Source organism: Nomascus leucogenys, chromosome 20 (genome assembly GCF_006542625.1).
Source record: "Nomascus leucogenys isolate Asia chromosome 20, Asia_NLE_v1, whole genome shotgun sequence".
NCBI lineage: Eukaryota > Metazoa > Chordata > Mammalia > Primates > Hylobatidae > Nomascus > Nomascus leucogenys.
In genome coordinates this window covers 38,873,509-38,901,106 of record NC_044400.1, presented here as the reverse complement: position 1 = coordinate 38,901,106, position 27,598 = coordinate 38,873,509, and the positions used below count along the sequence as shown (strand labels likewise).

General features: G+C 36.8%; 1 protein-coding gene across 4 annotated transcripts in view; it reads right to left on the bottom strand.

The window, feature by feature from the left end:
* Positions 1 to 27,598, bottom strand: part of CORIN (corin, serine peptidase) — a 251,914-nt gene that overhangs the window by 149,370 nt on the left and 74,946 nt on the right. For all 4 annotated transcript variants that reach the window (XM_012499842.2, XM_012499841.1, XM_003258417.4 and 1 more), the window contains one exon: positions 8,175 to 8,356. In XM_012499842.2, coding sequence (XP_012355296.1) covers positions 8,175 to 8,356 — 182 coding nt within the window. The remainder of the gene's footprint in view (positions 1 to 8,174; positions 8,357 to 27,598) is intronic.

Below are 27,598 nucleotides of genomic sequence, written 5' to 3'. Positions count from 1 at the left end.
TAATTTAGCAGCAGACCTCTACTAAACAATGTGTGAAAAAGAAAACAAACTTCCATTTCTGGCCATGATGTAGTAACTTGCAGTAGATCAATGCCCCGGTCAAGTACAACTAGAAAAGCCAGATAAAACACAAGAAACATCTGTTTGAAGGCATCTGAGGGCTGATGAGATAATTAAGATGTGAGTGGCCAAGGTCCCAGAGAGAAGATAACTGTAGAACAAAGAATCTACATTTTTTTTAAAGTTTTATTTTAAGTTCAAAAGTACATATGCAAGTTTGTTATATAAGTAAACTTGTGTCATAGGGGTTTGTTGTACAGATCACTCACTTATTAAGCCTAGTACCCATTAATTATTTTTCCTGATCCTTTTTCTCCTCCTACCCTCCACCTTCTGGTAGGCCCCAGTATCAGTTGTTCCCCTCTATGTGTCCATGTATTTTCATCGTTTAGCTAAGTGAGAACATGCCCTAAGAGTCTACAATCTGTGAATGCCTTGTCCCTCATGGAACTTGCCAGTTCTTGGCATGGTGCTACACATGTGACCACTGCAAAGAGAAGATAAGCCAGCAGAACTTTTGGCAATTCCACAAAGGCGAAGAGACAAAAATTAGAGTTTGGTGTTGCTGAAGCAGCCAGATACTAAGGGGCCAGGTAAGCAGTGAAAGGGGAGACATAGAGAAGCAGATCTATCACTTGGGAGGGCTGCCTTGCAAGGCATTTGCCACAGAGGGCAGGAGGCTAAAGAACTAAGCAGAAAACTTCAGAAAAGTAGAATGGAAATTACAGAAATTATACTTCTCTGAGCAGAAAATAAAATAAAATTTGGAACTACCCAAGGAGGAAGGGAATATAGTAAGCCTCCCAGTTTCTCAGTTGAGACTACTCCACACTCTCAGAATGGAGAAAAACCAGAGGTAGACGTAGCCTTATAACAATGAGGCAAAATCAGCTTAGTCTCTGATTAAATTAAGGCTATCTGGCCTCATATGTGCCTAGTGATCATATATGTGGCACATACATGTGATCATATATGTGTCTGGCCCATATCACATATACGATCTGGCCATATATGTCTACCCTTCAAGAAAGAATCTATTGCTACATTTGCTGGCCCACCGCCTTTAGCTGTCAGATCCTTCGGGTTTTGCCTCGGCTGTGGAGCACTGACGAGATCTGCCTCACCCAGTGGCACACTGTTCCCAGGAAGGACCACATCCAATGACTGATTGAGGTGGAGACACATAGACTCGACTATTTTGGCTCAACATGGGATAACTCTTGTAGGCCTAATACATTCCAGAACTCCCCAAGGATTTAGCTGAGGCTTTGGTGGGCCTGGATCATATTTCAACTCCTTCTGCCCAATTCTGCTTTCTCTCCCTCCCTTAACACAAAGGCTGAAGCTTAATAAATACTCTGTACACCAAACTCCATCTCAGTTACTGTTTCCAGAAAACTCAACTTTTAGCACCTAGTGTCAGGCATGGTCTAAGAAAATAGGTGATAAGATATGGTTATTGATCTAGATAACCTCACAACTACATCAGCTGTGAAAATTAGCAGCCAAGCAGCCACTAGAAGGGGAAAAACATGCTTGGAGCTCTCCACAATGCCCCATTACCAAAGAATTGTCATTATTTTTCTTGTCTGTTAGCTCCCTGGAAACTCACTTCAGAGCAAATGTGATTATTTGACCTGAATAAGAGCTTACTCAGTGCAAAAGCCTTTTCCCCAGGGTGTTTCTAAAAAAATAATATTAATAACTGATTAACACTGTAACTGTCTGAGGTGGGGATATCACTCGGGGCAAACAAGAAGCTAACCAGAAAAATTAAAAGAAAAATGTGGGGAATTCCTGTAGGAAAATTTGAAAAGCTCTAATACATTGCTGAGAATCTAAAAGATCCCATGAATGTGCAGGAATGCATATACCTAAGAAGGACCCGGAAAGGCCCAAATATCTCACCTGTGGCAGACATTGAGACCCTGTACAAGCAGAAATTAAAGGATAAGGCAGAGCTGTAAACTCTGCTACAGTATTGACTGCTATAGTATTGACTCTGCTATAGTGTCAACTCTGCTACAGCACTGACTATGTGCCCTAACATGCACAGAATCCCTTGGCAAAGACTAGAATATATACCTGTTAAAGGCATTTAAGGAAATTCTGTCCAATCATTAGTTGACCACTAGGCTGTTATCTGGGCAAAAACTTCAGTGGCCACACATGACAAAGAACAAACTTAACATAAGTTGTTCAGGGAACTCATTGAACAAATAAATAACAATAATTAAAGCAACAAGAAACAGAAACAGCAACAAATGTTAGGGGAAAGAATTCAACTTGCAGAGTTGAACATTATATTATTTAAAATGTCCAACTTTCAACAAAAAATTGCAAGATGTCCAAAGAGACTGGAACATATGCCCATATACAGGGGGAGAAAACAGTCAACAAAAACTTCCTGAGGAAGCTCAGACATTGAATTTACTGGACCGACTTTTAAATCAGTTATTTTAACTCATTCAAAGAACTAAGGAACACATTTCTAGAGAACTAAAGGGAAGTATAAGAGCAATGTCTCAAAAAATACAACATATTAATAAAGATATATAGATTATTTTAAAATATTAGAAATTATGCAGTAAAATATATCATAACTGAAATTAAAAATTTACTAGAAAGACTTAACAGCAGACTTGATCAGGCAGAAGAGAAAATCCGCAAACCTTAAGATAAGTAAGCTGAGATTATCTAGTCTAAGGAACAGAAAGAAAAAAAGAAGAAAAATTAAAATGTCCTTAATGACTTGGAGGATGTACCAACATACTCATAATGGGAGTCCCAGAAAGAGATAAAAGAATGAGTCAGAAAGAATGTTTGAAGATATAATAGCTGAAAACTTCTCAAATTTGGAGAAAAACATAAATCTGCATAACCAAGAAGTACAAAAATTCAAATAAACTCTAAAGGATCTACACTTAGACACATTGTAATTAATCTATCAAAAATCAGACACAGAAAATTTTGAAAACACCAGGAGATGAGCAACTCATCAGATAAAATGGAGCTTCAGAAAGGTTAACATCTGACTTCTCATCCAAACTGAGGAGTCCAAAAGGAAGTGGGATAACATATTCAAAGTGCTGAAAATAAAAGACTGTCAAACAAAAATTCTATGTACAGCAAAATATCCTTTCAAAATGAAAGACAAATTAAGATATTCTCAGATAAACAAAAGTGGAGAGAATTTGCTATTAACAGAACCACCCTGTAAGAAGTACTAAAGAAAGTCTTTTGGGATAAAATAAAAGGACAGTATACAGTAACTTGAATCCATATGAAGAAATAAAAGGTATTGGTAGAGGTAATTAAATAGGTAAAAGTAAGATAAAAGAAATGTATTTTTTCTACAAATCTTTTATTATTCTGATTCTTAAAAACAACTGCATAAATCAATAATTTATCATCATAATCAATAAACCTATGTTGAGATTATATTATACAAAGGTGTAATTTGTATGCATAATGGTACAAAGAAGGAAGAAGAAACAAAGCTATACGGAAGCAAAGTGTAGATATTGTTGAAATTCAGTTGGGATTCATCTGAACTAGACTGTTATAACTTAAGACGTTAATTTTAAGTTCCAGCACAACCAATAAGAATAACTAAAAAAAATAGCCAAGCAACAAGAAATTTAAAATGGCACACCCCAATATATCTAACACAAAAAAAGTCAGTAATGAAGGATCAAGAAATACAAAAGTCATAGAGAAAACAAATTTCAAAATGGCATATGCAAATACTTATAATTACATTAAGTGTAAATGAATTAAACACTACAATCAAAAGGCAGAGATTTGTTTCATAGATAAAAATATGAGATTCAATTATATACTGTGTGTAAAAGGCATACTTTATATTCAGAAACACAAATAGGTTGTAAGTTTAAAAATGGAAATTTTTAGGTGCATATGTGTTTACATATATTCTCTATTGTTGGGTGGAGTGTACTACAGATGTCTATTAGATCTCATTGGTTTATCATGCTTTATAAGTCTTGTATTTCCCTTTTAATCTTCTACCCAGTTCTACTCATTATTGACAGTGGAATATTATGGTTGAATTGTCTATTTTTCCTTCAGTTCTGTCGAATTTAAGTATTTCTGGTTCTGTGTTATGTTTTCCTGATGAATTGACCCTTTATCATTAAAAAATCCCTCCTTTTTTCTGGTAACAATTTTGTTTTAAAATCTATTTGATCAAATATTAGTATAGCCATTCCAGCTCTTTTAGCAAAGATTGAATGGTATATTTACATATGTAATCTTTATCAAAATTATAGCTGAATTTGTTTCAGAAATTGACAAGTTAATCCTAAAATTTATACAGAAAGGCAAGGGACCCAGGACAGCTAAAGTAATCCTTAAAAAGTGAAAGTACGCATGCTTCATAATTTCAAAATGTATTACAAACTGTGGTAATCAAGAAAGATAGATAGATCAATAAAATAGAATTGAAAGTCCAGAAATAAACCCATACATCTATGGCCAATTATTTTTTAACAAGGGGCTCCAAGTCCATTCAGTGGGAAAGAATAGCTCTTCAACAATACATACTAGGAAAACTGAATTTCCATATGCAAATGAAAGAAGTTGGACTCCTACTTCACAACATACAGAAAAGTTAATTTAAAATGGATCAATGACTTAAATATAAGAGCTAAATCTATTAAAATCTTAAAAGAAAACAAAGGAATAAATAATTAGTCACCTTGTATTAGCCAATTTTTAAAATACATACACTAGAAGCATACGCAACAAAAGAAAAGACAGATAAACTGGACTTCCTCAAAGTTAAAAACTGTTGTTAAAATGAAAACAGTCCCTGAAGAATGTAGGAAGATATTTGAAGATTATATAGCTTAAAAGGCACACTTGTATCCAGAATATATAAAGAACCTGACAATTCAACAATTTAAAGAGGCAACCTAATTTTAAAATGGGCAAAGTATTTGAATAGATATTTCTCAATATAAGGCATACAAATGGCTAACACTAACAAGCACAAGATATGTTGCTCAACATAATTAGTCATTAGCAAACTGCAAATCAAAACCACAATGGGATACCACTTCACGTCAACTAGGACAGCTATAAACAAAAAAGACAAGTGTGGTGAAAATGTGGAAACACTGGAGCCCTCATACATTGTTTGTAGGAGTGGCATTTCCTCAAAATGTTAAACATAGAGTTAATACTAGTCACAGCAATTCTACTCCTAGGTATATAGCCGAGAGAATTAAAACTGTATGTCCACACAAAAACACAAAATCTCATACACAAATATTATACAGATAGCATTATTCATAACAGTCCAAAAGTGAAAACAGTCCAAATATTCCTCAATTAATGTATGGATTTTTAATGTGGTATATTCCTACAGTGGAGTATCAATTGACAATAAAAATGAAGTACTAATAATACATGCTACAGCATATATGAACCCTGAAAATATTTTGCTATGTGAAAGAAGTCAGTCACAAGAGTCCCATACTGTATGATTTCATTCATATTAAATGTCCAAAATAGTCATGTTTATAGAAACAGAAAGTTAATTAGTGTTTACCAGGGGCTGAGGACAGGGATGGCAATTTACTGCTAATGCGTGTAGGTTTCTTTCTAGGGTGATAAAAACATTCTGAAATTATCATAGATGATTATGATGGTTGTACAATTCTGTGTGTATACTAAACCACTTAATAATATACTTTAAACAGATGACTTTTATAGTATGTGAATGATCTCAATAAAGGTGGCATTTCTAAAAGGTAACTAGCATAATATGAAAAAATAATACATCATCTTAATAGATATAGAAAAAAATAATAAAATTCAAAACCCATTCAGGATTTTTTAAAAAGTCTTAGCAAACTACAAATAGAAAGAGCTTCCTTAATCTGACCAAGAGTATCCTAAAAACCCTTCACCAAACATCAGAATTAAAGGTGAAATATTGAAAATCTTCTTTCTGACATGGAAGAAACAGAAGAATGACTGAAAAGGAGGAAAAAAATTGTCATTATTTTAGATGACATGATTGTGCACTTAGAAAATTCAAATGAATTTACAGACAAATTATAAAAATTGTTGAGTGATTTATCAAATTTCTTGGATACATAAAAACAGAAAATAAAGGAAATGTTTTAAAAATACATAATTTACAATAACATCAAAAACACCAGAGACCACAAATAAATCTAAAGGAAGATGTGCAAGATCTCTATGGTTAAACCTATAACACGTAATTGAGAGAAATTTTAAAATGCCTCATTGAAAATATCTACTTAAATATTACCATAGTATATAATTGTTATGGTTGGAAGACTGACTGTTGTAAAGAAATTTTCCTGAATTTGATCTATATATTTAATGCAGTCCCAATTTAAAAACAAAACAAAAACAAAAACAGCATTTGTGGAAATCACACAGTGATTTTAAAATTTATATTAAATGCAAACGGCCAAAAATAGTCAATCTTTAAGAAGAACAAATATTCAATATAAAGATGCTATAAGTATTCAAAATAATATTCATATATAATATTCAATATAAAGATGCTATAAAACTGTAGTAATCCAGATAGTGTGGTATTGTCTTAATTCTATTCTGTCAATTAGAGGGTTCAAAAATAGATATACATGTAATCATTCACTTGATTGATAGCAGCAGTGATATTACAGTGCAGAGGGAAAAATTGTCTTCTAAATAATTAAATGATGGTGGGTCAATTGAATATACACATAGAAAAAAATTAATTCCTATCTTTTACCTTTCACCATGCACAAAAATTAATTCCAGAATTATAGTAGATATAAAACTGAATGTCAAAACAATAAAGATTCTAGAAGAAACATAGGAGAAAAATTTCTATGTTTGGGGGTAAGCGAAGATTTCTTAAGACACAGAAAAAAAAACACAAAAGAAAAGATTGATATTATGGACCCATTAAAATTAAGACCTTCTATTCCATCATAGATGCTAATAAGAGTAGAAAGGCAAGCCATAGGGCATGAGATCTTTGCAATACATATATCCAACAGATGACTTGTATCCAGAATTCATACAAAACTATAAATCGAAGACAAAAAGACAGAGCATCAAAAAATAGGCAAAATATTTGGACAGGCATTTCACAATACTCCCATCAAAATTGTTAAAATGAAAAAGACTGACAATGTTAAGGATTGGGAAGGATTTGGAGCAACTACAGCTTTCATAAGGAGCTGGTAAGAGCATAAATTGGTACAACCACTTTAGAAAACTTTTTTGTTGAATAAATATAACCATATTCAATTAAAGACAGGCACAAGAGGCTGGGAAGGGTGACTCATGTCTGTAATCCAAACACTTTGGGAGGCCAAGGTGGGTGGATCACGAGATAAGGAGTTCAAGACCAGCCTGGCCAACATGGCGAAACCGTGTCTCTACCAAAAATACAAAAGTTACCCAGGCATGATGGTATGTGCCTATAATCCCAGCTACTCGGGAGGCTGAGGCAGGAGAATTGCTTGAACCCGAAAGGCAGAGGTTGCAGTGAGCTGAGATCATGCCACTGCACTCCAGCCTGGGTGGCAGAGCAAGTCTCTGTCTCCAGAAAAAAAAAAAAAGACATGTACAAGAATAGTAATAGCATCACTGTAATAGCTGAAAATTGGATACAATGCAAATGTCCATCAACAGCGGAATGGATAAATATATTTTAGTTCAATCATATATTAGAATGCTGTATAACAATGAGAATGAATGAACCACAATATGAAGATGTAATTAATTTCTTGAACATAATGCTGAGCAAACGAAGACAGGTTTTAAAAAGTTACATATTGTATGATTCCATTTATATGAAGTTCAGAAGTAAGCAAAACTAAGGTGATAGAAGTAAGGATAGAGGTTTCTTTTGGAAGGGTGAGATACGACAGGCAGCAGGCTTGAAGGCATTTCTGGGGATATTGTTAATATTCTATTCCTTGATCTGGGTTCTGGTTACATGGATCTTGTCACTTGGTTAAAGTTTATCAGACTGTACACTTATTATTTATATCCATTCTTGTATAAATGGCATACTCAAATAAAATCTTCTAAAAATGAAATGAAACACAGAGACTTACATTGCTTTCCGTTTTCCTGCTGAGGTGAGAAGCAAATTCTGCTGACGTTGCTGCTTTCAGTTTGGTTTCTAAACTGGGAGCATTTGAGGAAATCCGGCCAGGAGTAATTCACCATCCCCAGGACTGATTCACAGCCTTCTTTTGCAGCCTCACAGAAGGACCTACAGGGCAGGAGTCCATGACTAAAAAAAAAAGAGAAAGGTGAAAATTAGTGTCTTTACAGAATAGGTTTTGAAATAACAGTGAAATTAAAGTTAGCCCCTGTGTTGTGATATTATCTTAATTTATACTTACTATAGTCAGCAACTTAAATTTTTACACTCAGTCCTATGACAGTGATTTTAGCTACTCTATGGTCTTGATTCTGGAAGAAATAGCTAGTTCCACATCATCTAACTATTTATTGTAGGAGCATTTATCAATAATTTGTTTAATATTTACTGGGCTAAAATATATAGTTGTCAGGCTAAAAGAGCTCTATTTAATATTAAAAGGGGAAAGTTAACATGGAAACGAAGGCCCTCAAACTGCAAAGGAAGAAGTAGGTCAAAAATATGTTCTTCTTGTATTTTTATCTTCCCTTTGAGAAATTCAAGTATCTCTGAGTGGCAGCAGAGAGTAAGCTGTTCCATTATTAACTTCCCCAGCCTCCCTGGAAAATGAACATTATACAGACGAGTGGCAACTTGGAACACCTTGTACAGTTATTTATCTTTTCAGATTTCTAGTCTGTCATCTGCAAAATAAAAAAATGCAAACAATTGTCTGTTAATAGTATGAGTATGATGCCCCCGGAGCTTATCTTTATTCACTTAACATGCCATGAAACAGTCCTAGATCCACAGCTCTGTGGATGGAGATGGGATACTAACAAAGTCAAGGCCATGGACTTGTTTCCTTGCAGACCCAGGTAATTATTTCTACTTTAGAGCTGAAGGCTGCATCTCTGACCCTGGCTGGTCAATTGCTAAAGGCATTTCAAATAGTTTTAAGGAAACTGGGAAAGAAAATAGACATGTCAGTTAAATCAAAGCATACACTTCACAAATGTGGAGCCAATAAGATATCACAGAATCGTACAATATTAGATATGTAACAAATCTTAAACAATACCTTATTCAAATCCTTCATATGAGATAGTTCCAGGGAGATTCTAGGACAGACTTGAGGTCGAACAGCTCCTAATGGCAGAAGCAGGAATAGAATCCTGGTGTTTCAGGTTTCAGGACACATTCTACCTACTCTCCTTGTCTCTTCTCTTCTAAGGAACTAATAATTGAGCTTTTAAAACTCCTTGATCAAACAAGCACATTTACAATACCCCATTCATACTTCTACAGATTACAAAAACATAAGGGGATATGCCAGCCATTGGATCAAATGAAACTAATAGGGTCTGTAAAATAATCTTAGGGCAGATATCTTTGTACATAAAAATGGCAAAATGGAACTCAACGATTACATCCAGATAAAAATATTTTACCTTCCTCTCAGAAAGTCACCTTAAAACTGAGTATCTTTTAGAATACTGATCTTCATATAATTGTCTACATACATTAATATGCAACCAAATTCAATAGTGAAGATGTTGAAGAAGAGGTTTTGTATTTGAAAGAATTAGCTTCAGCATATAAAATATGAATTGGTTCAGGCAAGTTTCTTGGTATCAAGAAGACACCTGAAATATATTAGATATTTCTAGGACTAAGAAAGGATCACTTAAATAACACTGTTTTTCAATATTTCCTGCCTGTCCTGAATCTTATCCCGGAGAAGTTAGCGAATATATTTTCTCAAATAAAACTAGGATACACAGTGAAAGAATGTGGAGAACATAAAATTACTATATGCAGTTACTTATGTTTGCCAGGCACTGTTCTTAGTGCCACACGTTCATCACCTCACTGATTTCTCAGAACAGGATGAGTAATAGGTGTTATTACTCATCCCCAATATACAAATAAGGAAACTGAAGCACAGACAAATAAGACATTTGTCCAAGTTCAATGAGGGAATGAGAGTCAGAGCTGGGATTAGAACTCGGGCAGATTGACCCAGGACCTATTCTATTTACTACTGTACTACAAGTAAGTCCTAATTTCATGAATGCATGTCTTGCAAGCACAACGCAAATCTTTCTTTTTTTTTTTTCAAATGGCGTTTGGCTTTGTTGCCCTGGCTAGACTGCAGTGGCGCCATAGGGTCACTGCAAGCTCTGCCTCCTGGTTTCAAGCGATTCTCCCGCCTCAGCTTCCCAGTAGCTGGGATTACAGGCATGCCCCACCTTGCCCGGCTAATTTTGTATTTTTAGTAGAGACGGGGTTTCAACATGTTGGCCAGGCTGGTCTCAAACTCCTGACCTCAGGTGATCTGCGCACCTTAGCCTCCCAAAGTGCTAGGATTACAGGCCTGAGCCACTGCACCCAGCCGAGACTGCAAATCTTGATATGCACTTTGTGAGTGACACCGTCATACACATGATGGGTGAGATCTCCATTCTACAAAAGCCTACAAATGTGCATTGAATCAGTATTTGCCAAAGGGGCTAAGGAACACAAGGAAAGGGTAAATACCTTTGTGCTTTCTTCTCTAGGTGTGAGCCAGCCCACAGTAAAGCTATAAAACAAGCTAGGCTTGTCGTTGGTGTTCCTCCTTTGCCTTCTAGTTCTTGACCAAGGTCCCAGGGTCCCAATGCCATTGTGATCACGCCGATGCCAGCACCCCACCTAGATGGCCACCTCTACCAGAGTGCTTGAAACGTATTATTCCCTTCCTACAATCAAAACAGCACTCCCAATTGCAGCTGATCTCAATTAAGCTTTTATTTATTTATTTATTTATTTATTTATTTATTTATTATTTATTTTTGAGACGGAGTCTCGCTCTGTCACCCAGGCTGGAGTGCAGTCGCACGATCTCGGCTCACTGCAACCTCCGCCTCCCGGGTTCACACCATTCTCCTGCCTCAGCCTCTCCGAGTAGCTGGGACTACAGGCGCCCGCCACCACGCCCGGCTAATTTTTTGTATTTTTAGTAGAGACGGGGTTTCACCATGGTCTCGATCTCCTGACCTCGTGATCCGCCCGCCTCGGCCTCCCAAAGTGCTGGGATTACAAGCGTGAGCCACCGCGCCCGGCCTCAATTAAGCTTTTAAATAAGAAAACAGATGAAAAAAACGCAGAATAATGCATAATAATAGATGAACACTTAACCCTCCCAGAGATTTTTGCATCATTAAAAGAAGACTGCTTACTGGGGCAGTGGAATCTCTAACTGATGAAATTCCAGATACCATTTAAAGGGGAAAAAAACATTCAACATTTTTTGAAGATGAGAAAGACGTCTGCAAACTGAACCACACTCTGGAGCCCAACTCTCCCAAGCGATTCCTGGAGCTTTCCTCATTTCGGAACTGACTTATATTATTTTATTTTAGTATCATTCTACATCTTTTCTTAGAATCTTCTAGGGTAACAAAAATGAAGTTTCATGCAGGAGGCCAGCAGACTGTTTTCAAGTTCTAAAGTTAAGTCTTTAATTCAGAAATGGAATCATTGTCATTGACTCTTACGGTGGTCATTTCTCTACAGGAAAGCCTCAGTCTATCACCCTGCAACTTTCACATGGCCACTCCTCCACTGTTGAATCTTGGGCCAATAGCTGACTCATGTCAAAACTCAGTTTCCTCATTTGAAAAATGAAGGTTTTGGAAGAGCTGGAGTTTGGACCATTTTTCACAGTCCTTTTACTACTAACATTCTGTAAGTCAAAATTCATTCTTTAAGGCAATGTTTCTCAGGGGAGCACTGATAATCCCACCAGATTTGCTAAATTTCAAAAGGTAACAGGCATTTTCCTCAAGATTTGTTCTGGGAATATATAGAGACATTAAAATACCATTAGGCCCTCCATTCTAAAAATAGGGCCTAAGAAAAATGTCTACTGTGTTTCCAAATAGTTCTCTTAAGAGGTGTAACCAACTGAGACCCATAAACTTTAAATTGCTGGACCAGGATATGTGAAATAGTGATGGGGTATTAATAATTAGCAACACTTTCCAACAGTGAGCAAAATGAGGAGTGATTTTTTCTTGCATTGCATAAAATTCAACTGCCTATGGAAGGTTGAAGCATTTTGCTTTTCATCACATGGAACAGCATGGTGAGATAGGCCACACTATTTTGGAATATGTGTCTATATCCAAGCAACAAACAGATAGATGACTTTAAACCAGTGCTCTGCACAGGGAAGGAGACCACTTTAGCTATCTAAAAACTATTTTAGAAAGGGTGATTATTTTAAATTGATGTCTGAAGTGCATTTGGTGTTGTGCAAAAGTACCTAGTACATTTCAACTAAAGTTAAAGCAGAAAGCTTTTATACCTCCTCTATAATTATTTGTTCAAACATTTGATAGCTATATAAATAATACTACAATATAGTGATAGTGAAGTTTTTATGGTGTTTTCACTAGGAAAGCTGTTAGAAAATTATTTATCTACCAAAACTTGTACAGTTTATCTATAAAAATGTTAGAGAATTTATCTTCAAATAATTTTGTTATAGTATATATACAAATTAATATACATATACAAAAAAATATAGATTTTATCTGCAAAAAATAAGTTCTGATAAGGACATAAAGTTTAAATTAATTTAAATATATTAGGAGAACTCGGAATTTAAAACTCTTTTTTCAAGAGAAAAAAAAAAACAAACAGAATCTTTGTGACAGGTGGACTTTAAGATGGCCTGCAATGATCTCTGCTTCCTGGTATTCATGCCCTGTTTAATCCTCTCCTCTGGAGCGCAGGTTGCCTGAGTGATTTACTCCCAACCAACAGAAGGTAATGGAATGTCAATTTCATCATTAGTCTACATAAGATTGTGACTTCTGTATTGCTAACAGAGTCTCTCCCTTACTGGCTTTGATGAAGCAACTTGTCATATTGAGGAGATCCACAAGGCAAGGACCTGAAGGTTGCCACTGGCTAATAGACAGCTAGGAACTAAGACCCTCCAACCAAAGCCTTTAAGGAACTGAAGTTCTTCCAAGAATCACATGAGCTTGGAAGTTGATCCTTCCCAAGTCAAGCCTTCAGATAAGACCCCAACCCTGCCAACATCTTTATTTCACCTTATGTGACAGATCCTAAAGCAGAGGACCTGGCTGGGCCACTCCCAGATATCTGACCCACAGCAACTGTGTAATAATATATGTGTGTTGCTTTAAGCTGATTGGTTTATGGTAGTTTGCAATATATAACTAATACACTTTTCTTGACACATCACATTGTCAGAGGCATGCTACTGAGTTTGATGTCCTATTCATTGACAAGACTCACACAATCATCTTTTTAAAAATACATTCCTAAATTTGTCTTTGTTAGGCTGAGCTGTTCAGTGAAAAATGCTCACAAAATCGTAGTCACAGGCACCTCCCAGAGCTGCAGAACTTAGTCGTGAAGAGAATGTTAATGCTGGAAGGATCTTCCAAGATAATCTACTCCCATTTTCTCCTTTTGCATTATGAGGAAATTGAAGCCTAAACAGATTTCATAGCCAAATACTGTGACTCCAGTCCAGCGCTCCCAAATATCTTGCCTATCTGACCTCCTTGCACAATCCATGAGCAACAGACAACACAGGAACATAAATCAACAAATGACAACACTACTGGAAAACCCAAATAACAATAGATGGCTTGTTCTCCCGATGATAAGCGAATAGCACTGGTTTCCTATGTCAGCATATTCTGCGACCTCAAGAGACCATATAAGAGGTTAGGCTTAGTGGGGTATGAGAAGCAGGAAAGAGGCTTCTTTGGTTTCTACTCCACTAAACGTGGGGATGGAAAGCTGTGCAAGGGAATTTTTACATATGTCATTGTCTCCCATCAGAAGATAAATAATGGAAGCAGTTGGGGTATTTTTTGGTCACATTGGTCTGACTCTAAAATCCAGGACTGTGTCATTTGTTTCTTCATTTGTAATAGTCATGATCCTACCAGGAAAGAGGTGAGCCACTAAAGCAGGTTCACTGCAGAATGTTTAATGAAGGGCTCTGATCTCCTACAGAAGGAAAAGGTACAGGCAGGGTTTAGATAAACCAACAAGCAGTAGTACAGTAGGCTGCTGCAGGGAACTGTTAGCACCCTAGGTTTAAGAGACAAGGGGAAAGAGAATTTTCTGGAACTTGGAGAGAGTTGTATGGGGAAGCCTGCTTGATAGGAGTCGTGGCCTCTTACAGTGAATGGGTTGCAGTCAACCCATGTAACCTGGCAGAAAAGAAACCAGGGGATCACTGTCCAAACTGCCTATTCTCCCACACTCTGATCTCATGCTGGTGGCTTCCATTGGCTGAACCCAACAGGAAGCTAGAAAGTAGCCACTGTTGAAGCAGCCTCTCCTGGGAAGAGTTGAGATGGAGGAGAGTGGAAAGTAGATATGGAGAAGTAAATGAGAAACAGCCAGCACAAAGCTGCATGCCTTGCACCTAGCAAAAGCTCAGCAAATACTTGTCAAGGGATGAAACACAGTGGTGTGTGAGCAGATAGTTAAACTATGATTAGCTTGACATCTGGTGGGACTGTTTACACCACAAGAATCAGCAAATTATACAAATAATGGTTTTGTTGTTGGTTTGTTTTCTTCTTTCTCAGGGATCCAATTTACCAGCACACCACTGAATAAAAGTCTAAATCATGTCATCTACTACAGAAGGAAAGCTGTTTTCATTTCCACTCAAAAGAAAATTACTGCCATGAACTTCTTGAATCCACATAAGAAATGATCTGAATATTAACTCCTTCTCCACCACTTCTACCACTCCTCCTTCATATACATTATTTTTTCAGGGAGTATAGCTCAGAGGTAGAGCATTTGACTGCACATACATTTTTTTTTGGTGGTAATACCATCTACCTAAGTCTCCAAGTCCAAAAGCCTTTGCCTTCCAGTCAACTTAGACATTCATATGCAAATAATCACTAAATACTGCCAATATTACTACCTAAAAATCCTTCAAATCCATTTTCCCTTCTCTCCCATTTTATTTTCTAGAAAAATTAAGCCAGCTGTACTCTCTCTAATATATGGTAGATCTGGCTGTTACTCCACCTGAATTGCCTTTTTACCCCACCTTGTTTACAGGGCAAATTTTTCTTCTTCCTCCAAAATTAATTTCAGCAGTTACCTCCTCCCTGCTAGTAGCCTTCCCTAATAATGCCAGATAAAATGAATTCCTCCCCTTTCTCTGTGTTACCTCCATGCCTTGTAAACTGATCACATTTTACAGCAATTTAATTGTGTTTATGTCTGGTCCTCTATTATGCTAAGCCCCTTAAAGACAGTAGTATGTTCTATTCATTTCCACAACCCAGCATCTAGCAGGGTGCCTGGCACATTATAGGCAGCAATAAGTGTTTGCTAAAGGAATAAATTGATAATTTTCCAGGTATCTTTGTTGAATAAACTGATGCCAGGAGCTGAGATAGAGCTAGTTCCTAGTAAGACCCTCTATCCCTCCCTTACCTTAGGCCCCCCCACCCACACTCCCAACCTTGGCAACAGTAACTGCTTGCAGGACTGATCCCATCATGACCTCTTTTCCCACTTCAATCAATTATCACAGGATGCTCAGTATATCCGGCTCTCCCTCACCTCCCGGACTTCCAGATCCTCATGGATCAAATGTAAGCTCCGCAGTCAGTTTTCCTGAACAACACTGCCTAAAATTGCACCTCTTTTCACCATACTCCCACACTCCCAAAGCTCTCCATTCCCCTGCTTTGCTATTTTCATTGCACTTATCACTATCCGCTAAACAAGTATTTATTATCTGTCTATTTATTTGCTTACTGCCTATCTCTTACCAGCGTAACATAAGCTCTGTGAAGCCAAGGATATTTATTTATTTCATCTGCAACTCTATCCCTCCTGTGCACAGTCAGCACTCCATAATTATCTGTTGAATAAGTAAATGAATCACATGCAGCGGTGATTCCTGCCTGAGATAAAGCTGTCAGTAGCAAAGTTGGGAGGAGAACCTAACTCCCAACTTAATGGGGAATACAAAAGCTCACACTACCCTGCCCAAGAGGTACCCTCCACTTCAGGTCAGCAGGTTCTACGTGCACTATTCAACATTTAAGTAATGCCCATGTAAGAGTTAAATGTCAGTAAAACAGTCATAAATGAAAAGCCTACAGACTGAGGGTCTTGTTTATGCCAATAGCAGTGTGTCATTCTTAAAATACAGAAACTTAGAAAATACTAACAGATAAACACAGTTTGAATTAATATGGGCATGAATAATGTAAAAATGACACAGCCACTCTGAAAGAGAATATAAAATTCCATACTCTTTTAACCAACACATTCCTGATTCTCATTAATATTTGGCATACTTACCAGGGCCCAGGGGATGAGAGATTAACAGATCACAAAAGAAATGTGCAATTGTTTAATTATTTTGCAGCTGTTTTGATTTTTACACATTATAAAAATGATGCCATAAATATGGATATTTGAATGAATTGAATCACAAGTATTATTTATAGATTCTAGTCAGAGCCACATAATTATCGGGGGAACCAGCCCCCAATATTTCAATGTAGATTCTTTCTATTTTCCCTAAGAGTTGGCCAGTCTACGAAATGAAGAGAGTACAAAGAGAGGAATTTTACTGTTGGGCCTCCGGGGGTGACATCACATATTGGTAGATCCGTGATGTCCCCTTGAGCCGCAAAACCAGCAGGTTTTTATTAAGGACTTTAAAAGGGGTGGGGGTGTACGAACAAGGAGTAGGTCACAAAGATCACATGCTTTAAAGGGCAATAAAGATCACAAGGCAAAGGGCAAAGCAAAGATCACAAGGCAAAGGGCAAAATTAGAATTACTGATGAGGGTCTATGTTCAGCTGTGCACATATTGTCTTGTTAAACATCTTAAACAACAGAAAACAGGGTTCGAGAGCAGAGAACTAGTCTGACCTCAATTTTACCAGGGTGGGATCTTTTCCACACCCTAATAAGCCTGAGGGTACTGCAGGAGACCAGGGCATATTTCAGTCCTTATCTCAACCACATAAGACAGACACTCCCAGAGCGGCCATTTATAGACCTCCCCCCCAGGAATGCATTCCTACCCCAGAGTATTAATTATTAATATTCCTTGCTGGGAAAAGAATTCAGTGATATCTCTCCTACTTGCACGTCCGTTTATAGGCTCTCTGCAAGAAGAAAAATATGGCTCTATTCTGCCCGACCCCACAGGCAGTCAGACCTTATGGTTATCTTCCCTTGTTCCCTGAAAATCGCTGTTATTCTGTTCTTTTTCAAGGTGCACTGATTTCACATTGTTCAAACAAAGGTTTTACAATCAATTTGTGATAGTGGTCCTGAGGTGATGTACATTCTCAGCTTAAGAAGATAACAGGATTAAGAGATTAAAGTAAAGATAGGCATAAGAAATTATAAGAGTATTATTTGGGAACTGATAAATGTCCATGAAATCTTCACAATTTATGTTTCTCTGCCACGGCTCCAGCTGGTCCCTCTGTTCAGGGTCCCTCACTTTCCTCAACACATAATACCAATGAATTATTGAGGAGAAAAGTACTGCACAGAGCTTGATGAAATGTGTGTGCTTGTGACACTGTCAGTAACATGACAAGGCATTTTTAGAAATATTTGATCTGTCATGGCCTGATTCTCTAGCTTTACATCTTTGTAAAATGAAAGTAATTGGAACTGTATGACAGTATCTTACCTATGCTTTGAGCTATTTTGGCTCATAAAATGAAACCTCATCTATCACTTCATATTTTATGTATAATGCCAAAAAAGCAACTAAGTCACCAGTGTTGCCTGATGTTGAAAAGAGGACTTTGCTACAACCAGCTGCCTAAACAGCCAGGTTGCCAGAACTCGTGTGGCTGACTGCTATTTCTAGGTTAGCAGATAAATTCAGGAAAGTAAGCAGCAAATGACTTTCAGAATATTTCTTTGTTAACAGCAACAGTGCTCATCTTTTTTGTTTGACTACTGATCTAATACATTTTTAAAAATTATAAATATGAAAGTATTTAACTCCTTAATGTTTCCATTTATTCCCAAATGTGAAACAATTTGGGACATATGTAACTTAACACCTAGAGCCTGAAATTCTATTTTCTACCATGAACTGTTTAAGCAAAGACCAATCCATCCAATACAAAGAGGGGTCCAAGCAGATGACCTGGCTCCTCCCCAGGGTGATACCCTTTAAATATTTGTTTAATATTTATTTAGGTGAGAAACTGAGATTTGCACTGAAGAGAAACAGGACTTTAGGTAGCAGGGACCCAATTTGCAAACTCAACTTAGTAAACCAGAAGTCCTGCAGTTAACTCAGCCCATTCTTTCTGAAGGCAGTTAGGTGGCCAGTTGTTGCTACTGGATATGATCCATCATATGTCAACACAATGCCCCCCAAAACCTTCAAGTAGATTCTCTGATTAGTATTCCAAAGCAAGCATAAAAGAGTTTTTGAGAAAACCTATGCTAAATTTAATTTTCTTCATCTTGTTTCATGAGTTTTTAGAGCTCCTTATCCATCAGTGCCATGGGCCACTGTAAATGGACCTGCCTCTCAACCCAATGAAAAACTAAGTAATCTTAGGATGCTGGATTCCTTACCCTAGTGTCTCCAGTAAGTTCTCATCAGTCAGTTTACATACCTCCTGTAATAGCAAACTCACCAATTCCTGAGACAACAATTCTATATTTACACGAGTTTATTATCCATAAAATTCTTCCTTTAGCTAAGTAGGAATTTACTTCTCAATGACTTTCAATTACTAGTTCTATTAGTATGTTTGCCCTGTGGAAGAACACAGAAAAAGTATGATCTCCCTTCCATCTCATGGCCCAGAAACATTTGAGAATGGCCATGGTACACCCTCAAGAGTTTCACACCCCCAGTTCCCTCAAGTATTCTTCACATGAACAGATTCTCAATCGCTATTCTCATCAGTATCCTCTAGATATTTTATTGTTGTTTTCTTTCTGTCCTTTATATAAACTTTAATGCTAAAATTTTCAATTAGAAAGTCTTTTTAACTGAGTGCATATGAGTTAATATTAAGAAGAAGCACAGAGCTGCCAAGCCAGTCTTCAGGCACAATCTAGTAATTCCTCATCCATTAGGTCCAGGATTTTAACAGTGATGGAGAAGTGAAAGTTAATTCAGTATCTGTTAGCTGGTTATTCTGCCAACCAGATCATCAGTGCTGCCTGATTTTAAAAAGCTCAGGAGCTTCAGAAGGAAGCTAAATTATCTCTGGAAATATTATCCAAGTCACCTTAAAGTTTCAATTCCCTTAATATACATACAAAATTCGATTTATGCAAAAATTTTAGGAACATATAAATTATACAAAAAGTGTAGTACAATTATAGTCAACATATTTTGAACTCTCATTAACCTAGACATTTAGGAGGGTTCCCTGACTGAAGAGTTCATTTATTCCTTTACTCAGATATTTAATGAGCACCTGCTATGTGCTGGGCAGTGTTCTGAACAATGGGTATACAATGATGCACAAAGTCAACAAGTTCTCTGCCACTGTGGAGCTTATAAAGTAAGAGAGGCAATAAACGGACAGGCAAAAGGGGTTATAACTGTGCCATGGTGAAAGATAACAGGTCCTATTGAGGGTGATCAGAGATTTCTCTGCAGAGATGTCTTCTGAGAAGAGGGCTTAGTGTGAGGAGAAAGATACTAACAGGTAAAAGGAACATTATACACAAAGGAAGCTAGAAAGTGGTTGGCATTTTTGAGAGGTAGAAAGGAAGGTCAGTGCAACTGGAGCCAGGTCTACAACACTAGAGAAGCAAAAAGGGCTTCAGAAACTATGGTAGGGACTTACAACAGGCAATGGGCAGAGCTATGCTTTGAATCAAATGTAATCTGCCCCCAAACTTTCAAGCGCATTCTCTGCAGCTGCCAGATGAAATTCTTTAATCTTCAGTGAACACGCATAATATAAAATTTGGGTAACAGTATGGCGTTTTTGAAGAAGCTCATTTGAGGAAACTCATTTGGTTCTCACTGCAAACCTACAAGGATTAAGTACACTAAAGAAAACTGTAGTATACTATGGAAAATTGAGTACATGACAGAAAACATGTAGTTCCCATGCTTCAGGTGTAATTTTTAATCTTAGTCATGTGGCTAAGTAATTTTTTTATATAATTGCTCTAGATATTAAGAATATTTGTTCAGAACCTAATGGCAAATCAATATGTCAGAGGGAAAAATAAATAACCGACACATCAAATTCTTAAAGTTAAAATCTCACTTCAGGAGCATGGAATATCTCTGCAATGTATTGGAACATATAAGCAAGCTGGAGATAATCTGCTGGGTCTCCTCCATTTCAATTAGCCTGTTTTGCAGTACATGGTATGTACATTTATTAAAAGCTGACACAGTCTAAAGGAGAAACTGTGAAAGCTCTTTGTTATATGATATAGTTGATGAGGATCTGAGGTCTCAAAGGAATCAAGTTAAAAACTATAACATTTACACATACCATTATAATATTTTTAAATTAAGTTTTAAATAGTATTATGTAGGTATTGTCTCTAGGATGAAATACAAGCAAGTCTTCATTATTTGGTTAGCAGAGGAAATTAGTATGATGAATGATCCAAAATAATAAAAGAAAAATATATTGGACTTTAGAATTTTTTTATAATACATTTTACTTCTCTGAACTCACTTTGCTTATTAAATTTAGCTTGCAGATCCCACACATACACTAAGTGACAGCAAGAAGCATTGGTCTGAAAGTGCAATTATAAAATTAAATATAAAATAAATGCAGGGCCGGGAGTGGTGGCTCACACCTGTAATCCCAGTACTTTGGGAGGCTGAGGTGGGTGGATCACTTGAGGTCAGGAGTTCGAGACCAGCCTGACCAATATGGTGAAACCCCATCTCTACTAAAAATACAAAAATTAGCCAGGTGCAGTGGTGGGTGCCTGTAATCCTAGCTACTCAGGAGGCTGAAGCAGGGAGAATTGCTTGAACCTAGGAGGCAGAGGTTGCAGTGAGCCGAGATCACACTACTACACTCCAGCCTTAGCAACAGAGCAAGACTGTGCCTCAAAAAATAATAATAATAAATGCAATAATAAAAAATAAAATAAGTCCCCAAAGGATACTCGAAAACTAATATAATAATGGATATCATTATCCATGAAAATAGAAAGTAAAAAATTACCATATTAGCACACTTATCAGGTCAGGGGAAAAGGAAATTGTACCTAAAAGTGCCCTGAAAACTGCAAGCAGCTTAACTAAAAATTTACAGATAATATTCAAGTACAGATTGAATTATAATCAGGAGAATGATCTAAATGAGTTTAGAGATTCCTGGAAGCTAAATGAACTTATTTTATTATCTTATTTATGTGTATACAAGAGCCTATAGAGAAATTAAAGCAAGGAGATCTAAGTGAAATTATTAAAAATTAAGCAGAAATGGAACTGACATCCAGCTCCAGAAGCCCTACGCAGTCTACCTAGTTTTGTTTTAATCCATATAGTACTCTACATTCTTTGCAATCCTTCAACACTTAGAATACTTAGCATATATTAGCAATCCTTATTTTATTAATAATTAATATTAATAAATAAGTAATTGATAATTAATAATATTGATTAATACTTAGAATATGTCAGGAATTATCATTTATTAATAATTAGCTAATATTAATAAATCAATAATAATATTTTAATAATACTTTATAAGTAGTTAATAATAATGAATAACCTTCATATTTCACTAGTACTACCTGTTCTTTTCAATCCACTATTTTATAACTGTTGATGAATTTCTCTGTAAGAGCCAGGCACATTCCAAGCATGCTTTATTACTTAATCCTCGTATTAACTTTGTAAAGTAAATACCACTACTATATCCGTATCACAGATGAGGGGGCTGCTGCATTTGCCTCCAGAGCTTGCTTTCTCAACCACTACTGTGTGTTGAATGGTGGCCTCCCAAAAATATATTCATGTCCTAACCCTTGGAACCTGTGAATATTATCTTATTAGGAAAAAAGTTCTTTGTGGATGTAATAAGAATCTTGAGATGAAGATGTCATCTTGGATTGTATGGGTGGCCACTAAATTCAATGACAAGTGTCCATATGAGAGAAAAAAGAGGAGAAGACACAGACATACAGAGGAGAAGACCATGTGAAGGCGAAGACAGAGGCAAAAGCGATTTGGCCATAAGTCAAAGAACATCTGAAACCCCCAGAAGCTGGCAAAGGAAGGAAATGAATTCTTTCTGGAGCCCCAGAAGAAGGGGATGGCCTTGCCAGACTTTGGAATTCAAGACTCCAGAGCTGCAAGAAAATAAATGTCTGTGTTTAAGCCACCCAGATTTTGTAGTCATTTGCTATGGCAGCCCTAGGATACCCTCACAACCACTATGTTATACTACTGCAGTCTAGGAACATAATAAAGGGCCTCTTCACTACCACCCCGTATCTTCATTCATGGGAAAGCCCTAATAGGACTTCTCTCTCTTCATACTGTGAAAACACGTGCAACTGATAGTTTACGACAAAACATTTTCCTGAATGCCACTGGGTAATGGTTCTTTAGTTACTTCTACAATCCAGAATCTACTGTTTTTATTCTACCTCAACGCTATAGCAGTGCAGGCTTTTTCCAGTTAAAATAATAAATGCTTTTTCCCTATTTCAGGCATATTTTACACAATAATTAAAGCAGTACAAATAACATGGAATTTATTTACACTTCAAAATGCAATTCCAAGGGGACATTACAACTGATGCTACAGAAATACAAAGGACCATGAAGACTGTTATGACAATTATATGCCAATGAATTAGATAACCTAGAAGAAATGAATAGACTCTTTGACATGTACAACCCACCAAGATTAAATTATGAAGAAGCAGAAAATATTAACAGACTAATAAGGAGTAAGGAGATTGAATTAGCAATAAAAGTATCCCATCAAAGAAAAGCCCAGGACCTGATGGCTTCACCGCTAAATTCTACAAAACATTTAAAGAAGAGCTAATACCAACTCTTCTCAAACTCTTCCAAAAAATTGAATAGGAGAGAATGCTTCCAAACTCATTACTCTGACACCAAAACCAGATAAAAGCATGACAAAAACAAACAAACAAACAAAACTTGCAGGCCAATATCCCTGATGAACATAGATGCAAAAACCCTCAGCAAAATACTATCAAACAAAGATCAATTGCACATTAAAAAGATCATTCACCATGATCAAATGGGATTCATCACAGGTATGAAAGGTGGCCCAACATAACCAAATCAATAAACATGATACATCACATTAACAGAATGAAGGACAAAAACATATGATCACCTCAACAGATGCAGGAAAAGCATTTGACAAAATTCAACATTTATTCATGATAAAAATACTCAACAAATTAGGTTTAGAAGGAAAGTACCTCAACACAATAAGGCTGAAAAACCCACAGCTAACATCATACTCAATATACAAAATTTAAAAGCTTTTCCTCTAAGATCCAAAATAAGACAAGGATACCCACTCTCATTGCTTTTATTCAACATGGCGCTAGAAATCCTGGTCAGAGCAATTAGGCAAGAGAAGGAAATAAAAGCCATTTGAACCAGAAAGAAAGAAGTTAACTTGTTCCTGTTTGCAGAAAACATTGACCTTACATATATAGAAAACCCTAAAAAAGCCCTAAAGACTACACATGCGCACACACACACACACACACGCACAATCTGTTAGATCTATAAACAAATTCAGTAAAGTAGCAGAATACAAAAATCAACAAAAAAAAATCAGTAGGGTTTCTATACACAGACAGCAAACTGAAATATATATGTATATATTTTATATATATACGTGTGTATATAATATATATTTGAGACAGTCTCACTCCGTCGTCCAGGCAGAAGTGCAGTGGCACGATCTCAGCTCACTGCAAGCTCTGCCTCCCAGGTTTACGCCATTCTCCTGCCTCAGCCTCACGAGTAGCTGGGACTACAGGCACATGCCACCATGCCCGGCTAATTTTTTGTATTTTTAGTAGAGACGGGGTTTCACCATGTTAGAAAGAATGGTCTCAATCTCCTGACCTTGTGATCTGCTCGCCTGGCCTCCCAAAGTGCTGGGATTACAGGTGTGAGCCACCACGCCCAGCCTGAAAAATGTATTTTAAAAACCCAATCCTGCTTACAATAGCTACAAAAAACACTTTGGAATACACAAATAACTATAAACATTGAAAAAAATTGAAGAAGGCACAAATAAGTGGAAAGATACGGATGTTCATGGTTGGAAGAATTCATATTGTTAATGTGTCCATACTACCCAAAGTGATCTAGAGTCGATGCAATTCCTATCAAAACACCAATGACATTTTTCACAGAAACAGAAAAGATAATCCCCAAATTTGCATGGAAACACAAAAGACAAAATAGCCAAACCAAGCCTATCAAAAAAACAAAGCTAGAGGCATCACACTACCTAACTTCAAAATACACTACAAAGCATAATGATATGGTTTGGCTCTGTCCCCACCCAAATCTCATCTTTAACTGTAGTTTCCATAACGCTCATTTGTCATAGGAAGTACCCAGTGGTAGGTAATTGAATCATAGGGGCAGTTACCCCCATGTTGCTGTTCTTGTGATAGTGAGTGAGTTCTCATGAGATCTGATGGTTTTATAAGGGGCTTTCCCCGTTTTGCTCGGCACTTCTCCTTCCTGCCATCATGTGAAGGACGTGTTTGCTTCCCTTTCCACCATTATAAGTTTCCTGAGGCTATCCTAGCCATGCAGAACTGTGAGTCAATTAAATCTCCTTCATTTATAAATTACCCAGTCTCGTGCAGTCCTTTATAGCAGTGTGAAACTGGAATAATAACACATAGTAACTGAAACAGTATGGTATTGGTATAAAAACAGTCGCACAGACCAATGGAATGGAAGCAAGATCCAATAAATAAATCCATGCCTTTACAGCAAACTGGTTTTTGACAAGGTGCCAAGAACACACAATGGAGAAAAGACAGTCATTACATGCAATGGAGAAAAGACAGTCAATAAATGGTGTCAAGGAAACTGCCTATCAACATGCAGAATAATGAAATTAGACTCTTATCACATAGGATATGCAAAAATGAACTCAAAATGAGTTAAAGACTTAAATGTAAGGGCCCAAACTATGAAACTACTAAAAGAAAACATAGGGGGAACCTATAGCCTGGTTAATGATTTTTGGGAAATGATCCCAAAAGCTTAAGCATCAAAAGCAAAAGTAGACAAATGAGATTTCATCAAACTAAAAGTTTCTGCACAGCAAAGGAAATAACAGAGTGAAGAGACAACCTATGGAATGGGAGAAAATATTTGCAAGCTATACATCTAATAAAGGGTTAATATCCAAAATACATAAGGAACTCAAACACCTCAGTAGCAAGAAAACAAACCACCTGATGACAAAATGGGCAAAAAAACCTGAATAGGCATTTCTCAAAAGAAGACATATAAGTGGCCAACAGGTATATGAAAAAATGTTAAACATCACTAATTATCAGGGCAATGCAAATCAAAACCTCAAATCCCACCACTGCTTTATCAAATAAGTTTAGGTAATATTCAAAATCTTTTGTTGTCATTTCAACAATGTTCACAGCATCTTCACCAGGAATAGATTTCATCTCAAGAAACCACTTTCTTTGTTCATCCATAAAAAGCTACTCCTCATCCATTCAAGTTTGATCATGAGATTGTAGCAATTCAGTTACATCTTTAGGCTCCACTTTTAATTATAGTTCTCTCGCTATTTTCACAACCTCTGCAATTACTTTCTCCACTAAAGTCTTGAACTTCTCAAAGTCATCCACGAGTGCTGGAATCAAGTTCTTCCAAATTCCTGTTAACGTTAATGTTTTCACTTCCTGTCATGAATCACAAGCATTCTTTATGGAATCTAGAACGGTAAATTATTTCCTAAATGTTTTCAATTTTCTTTGCCAAGATCCATTAGAGAAATCACAATCTATCTATAGCAGCTACAGCCTTATGAAATGTATTTCTGAAATAATAAGACTTGAAAGTCAAAATTATTCCCTGATTGATGGGCTGAAGAATAGATATTTTGTTAACAGGCAAGAAAACAACATTCATCTCCTCCTACATCTCCGTAGAGCTCTTGGGTGACGAGGTGCATTGTCAGTGAGTAGTAATATTTTAAAAGAAATCTGTTTTTTTCTGAGCAGTAGGTGTCAAAAATGGGCTTCAAAATAATCAGTAAGCAGTTTCCCTAATGCCATTTATTGACTATCTTTTCTCCATTGCATGAAATGACCGTCCTTTCTCCATTGAGTGTTCTTGGTGCTTTTGTCAAAAACCGGTTTGATGTAAAGGCATGGATTTATTTATTGGATCTCGATTCCATTCCATTGGTCTATCAGTAAGCAGGTGTGCTGTCATCCAGGCTTTTCTGTTACACTTATGGAGTATGAGTAGAGTAGATTTAGCATACTTGTTAACGGCCTTAGGATTTTGGGAATGGTAAAGATCATTGGCTTCAACCTACAGTCATCAGCTGAATTAGACCTTAACAACAGAGTCAGTCTGTCCTTTGAAGTTTTAAAGCCAGGCACTGACTTCTCTTCTCTAGCTGGCAAAGTCCTAGATGGCATCTTCTTCCAGTAGAAAGCCGTTTTGCCTAAACTGAAAATCTGCTGTTTAGTGTAGCCATCTTTATCAATGATCTTAGCTAAATCTTCTAGATGACTTGCTGCAGCTTCTAAATGAGCACTTGTTACATCATCTTGCACATTTATGTCATGGAGATGGTTTCTTTCCTTAAATCTCATAAACCAATCTCTGCTGGCACCAAACTTTTCTTCTCCAGCTTCCTCACCTCTTCCAGCCTTCACAAAATTGAAGAGTTACAATCTTGCTCTAGATTAGGCTTTGGCTTAAGAGAATGTTGTGGCTGTTTTGGTCTTCCATCCAGACCACAAAAACTTTCTCCATATCAGCAATAAGGCTGTTTTGCCTTCTTATCATTTGTGTGTTCACGGGTGTAGCACTGTTTGTTGCCTATAAGAACTTTTGCTTTGCATTCACAATTGGCTAACTGTTGGGTGCAAGAGGCCTAGCTTTCAGCATATCTTGGCTTTCAACATGCCTTCCTCACTAAACTTAATCATCTCTAGCTTTTCATTTAAAGTGAGAGATATGCCACTCTTCCCTTCACCTGAATACTTAGAGGCCATTGTAGGGTTGTTAATTGGCCTAATTTGAATATTACTGTGTCTCCCAGAATAGGAAGGCCCCAGGCAAGGGAGAGAGACAGTGGAACAATAGTCA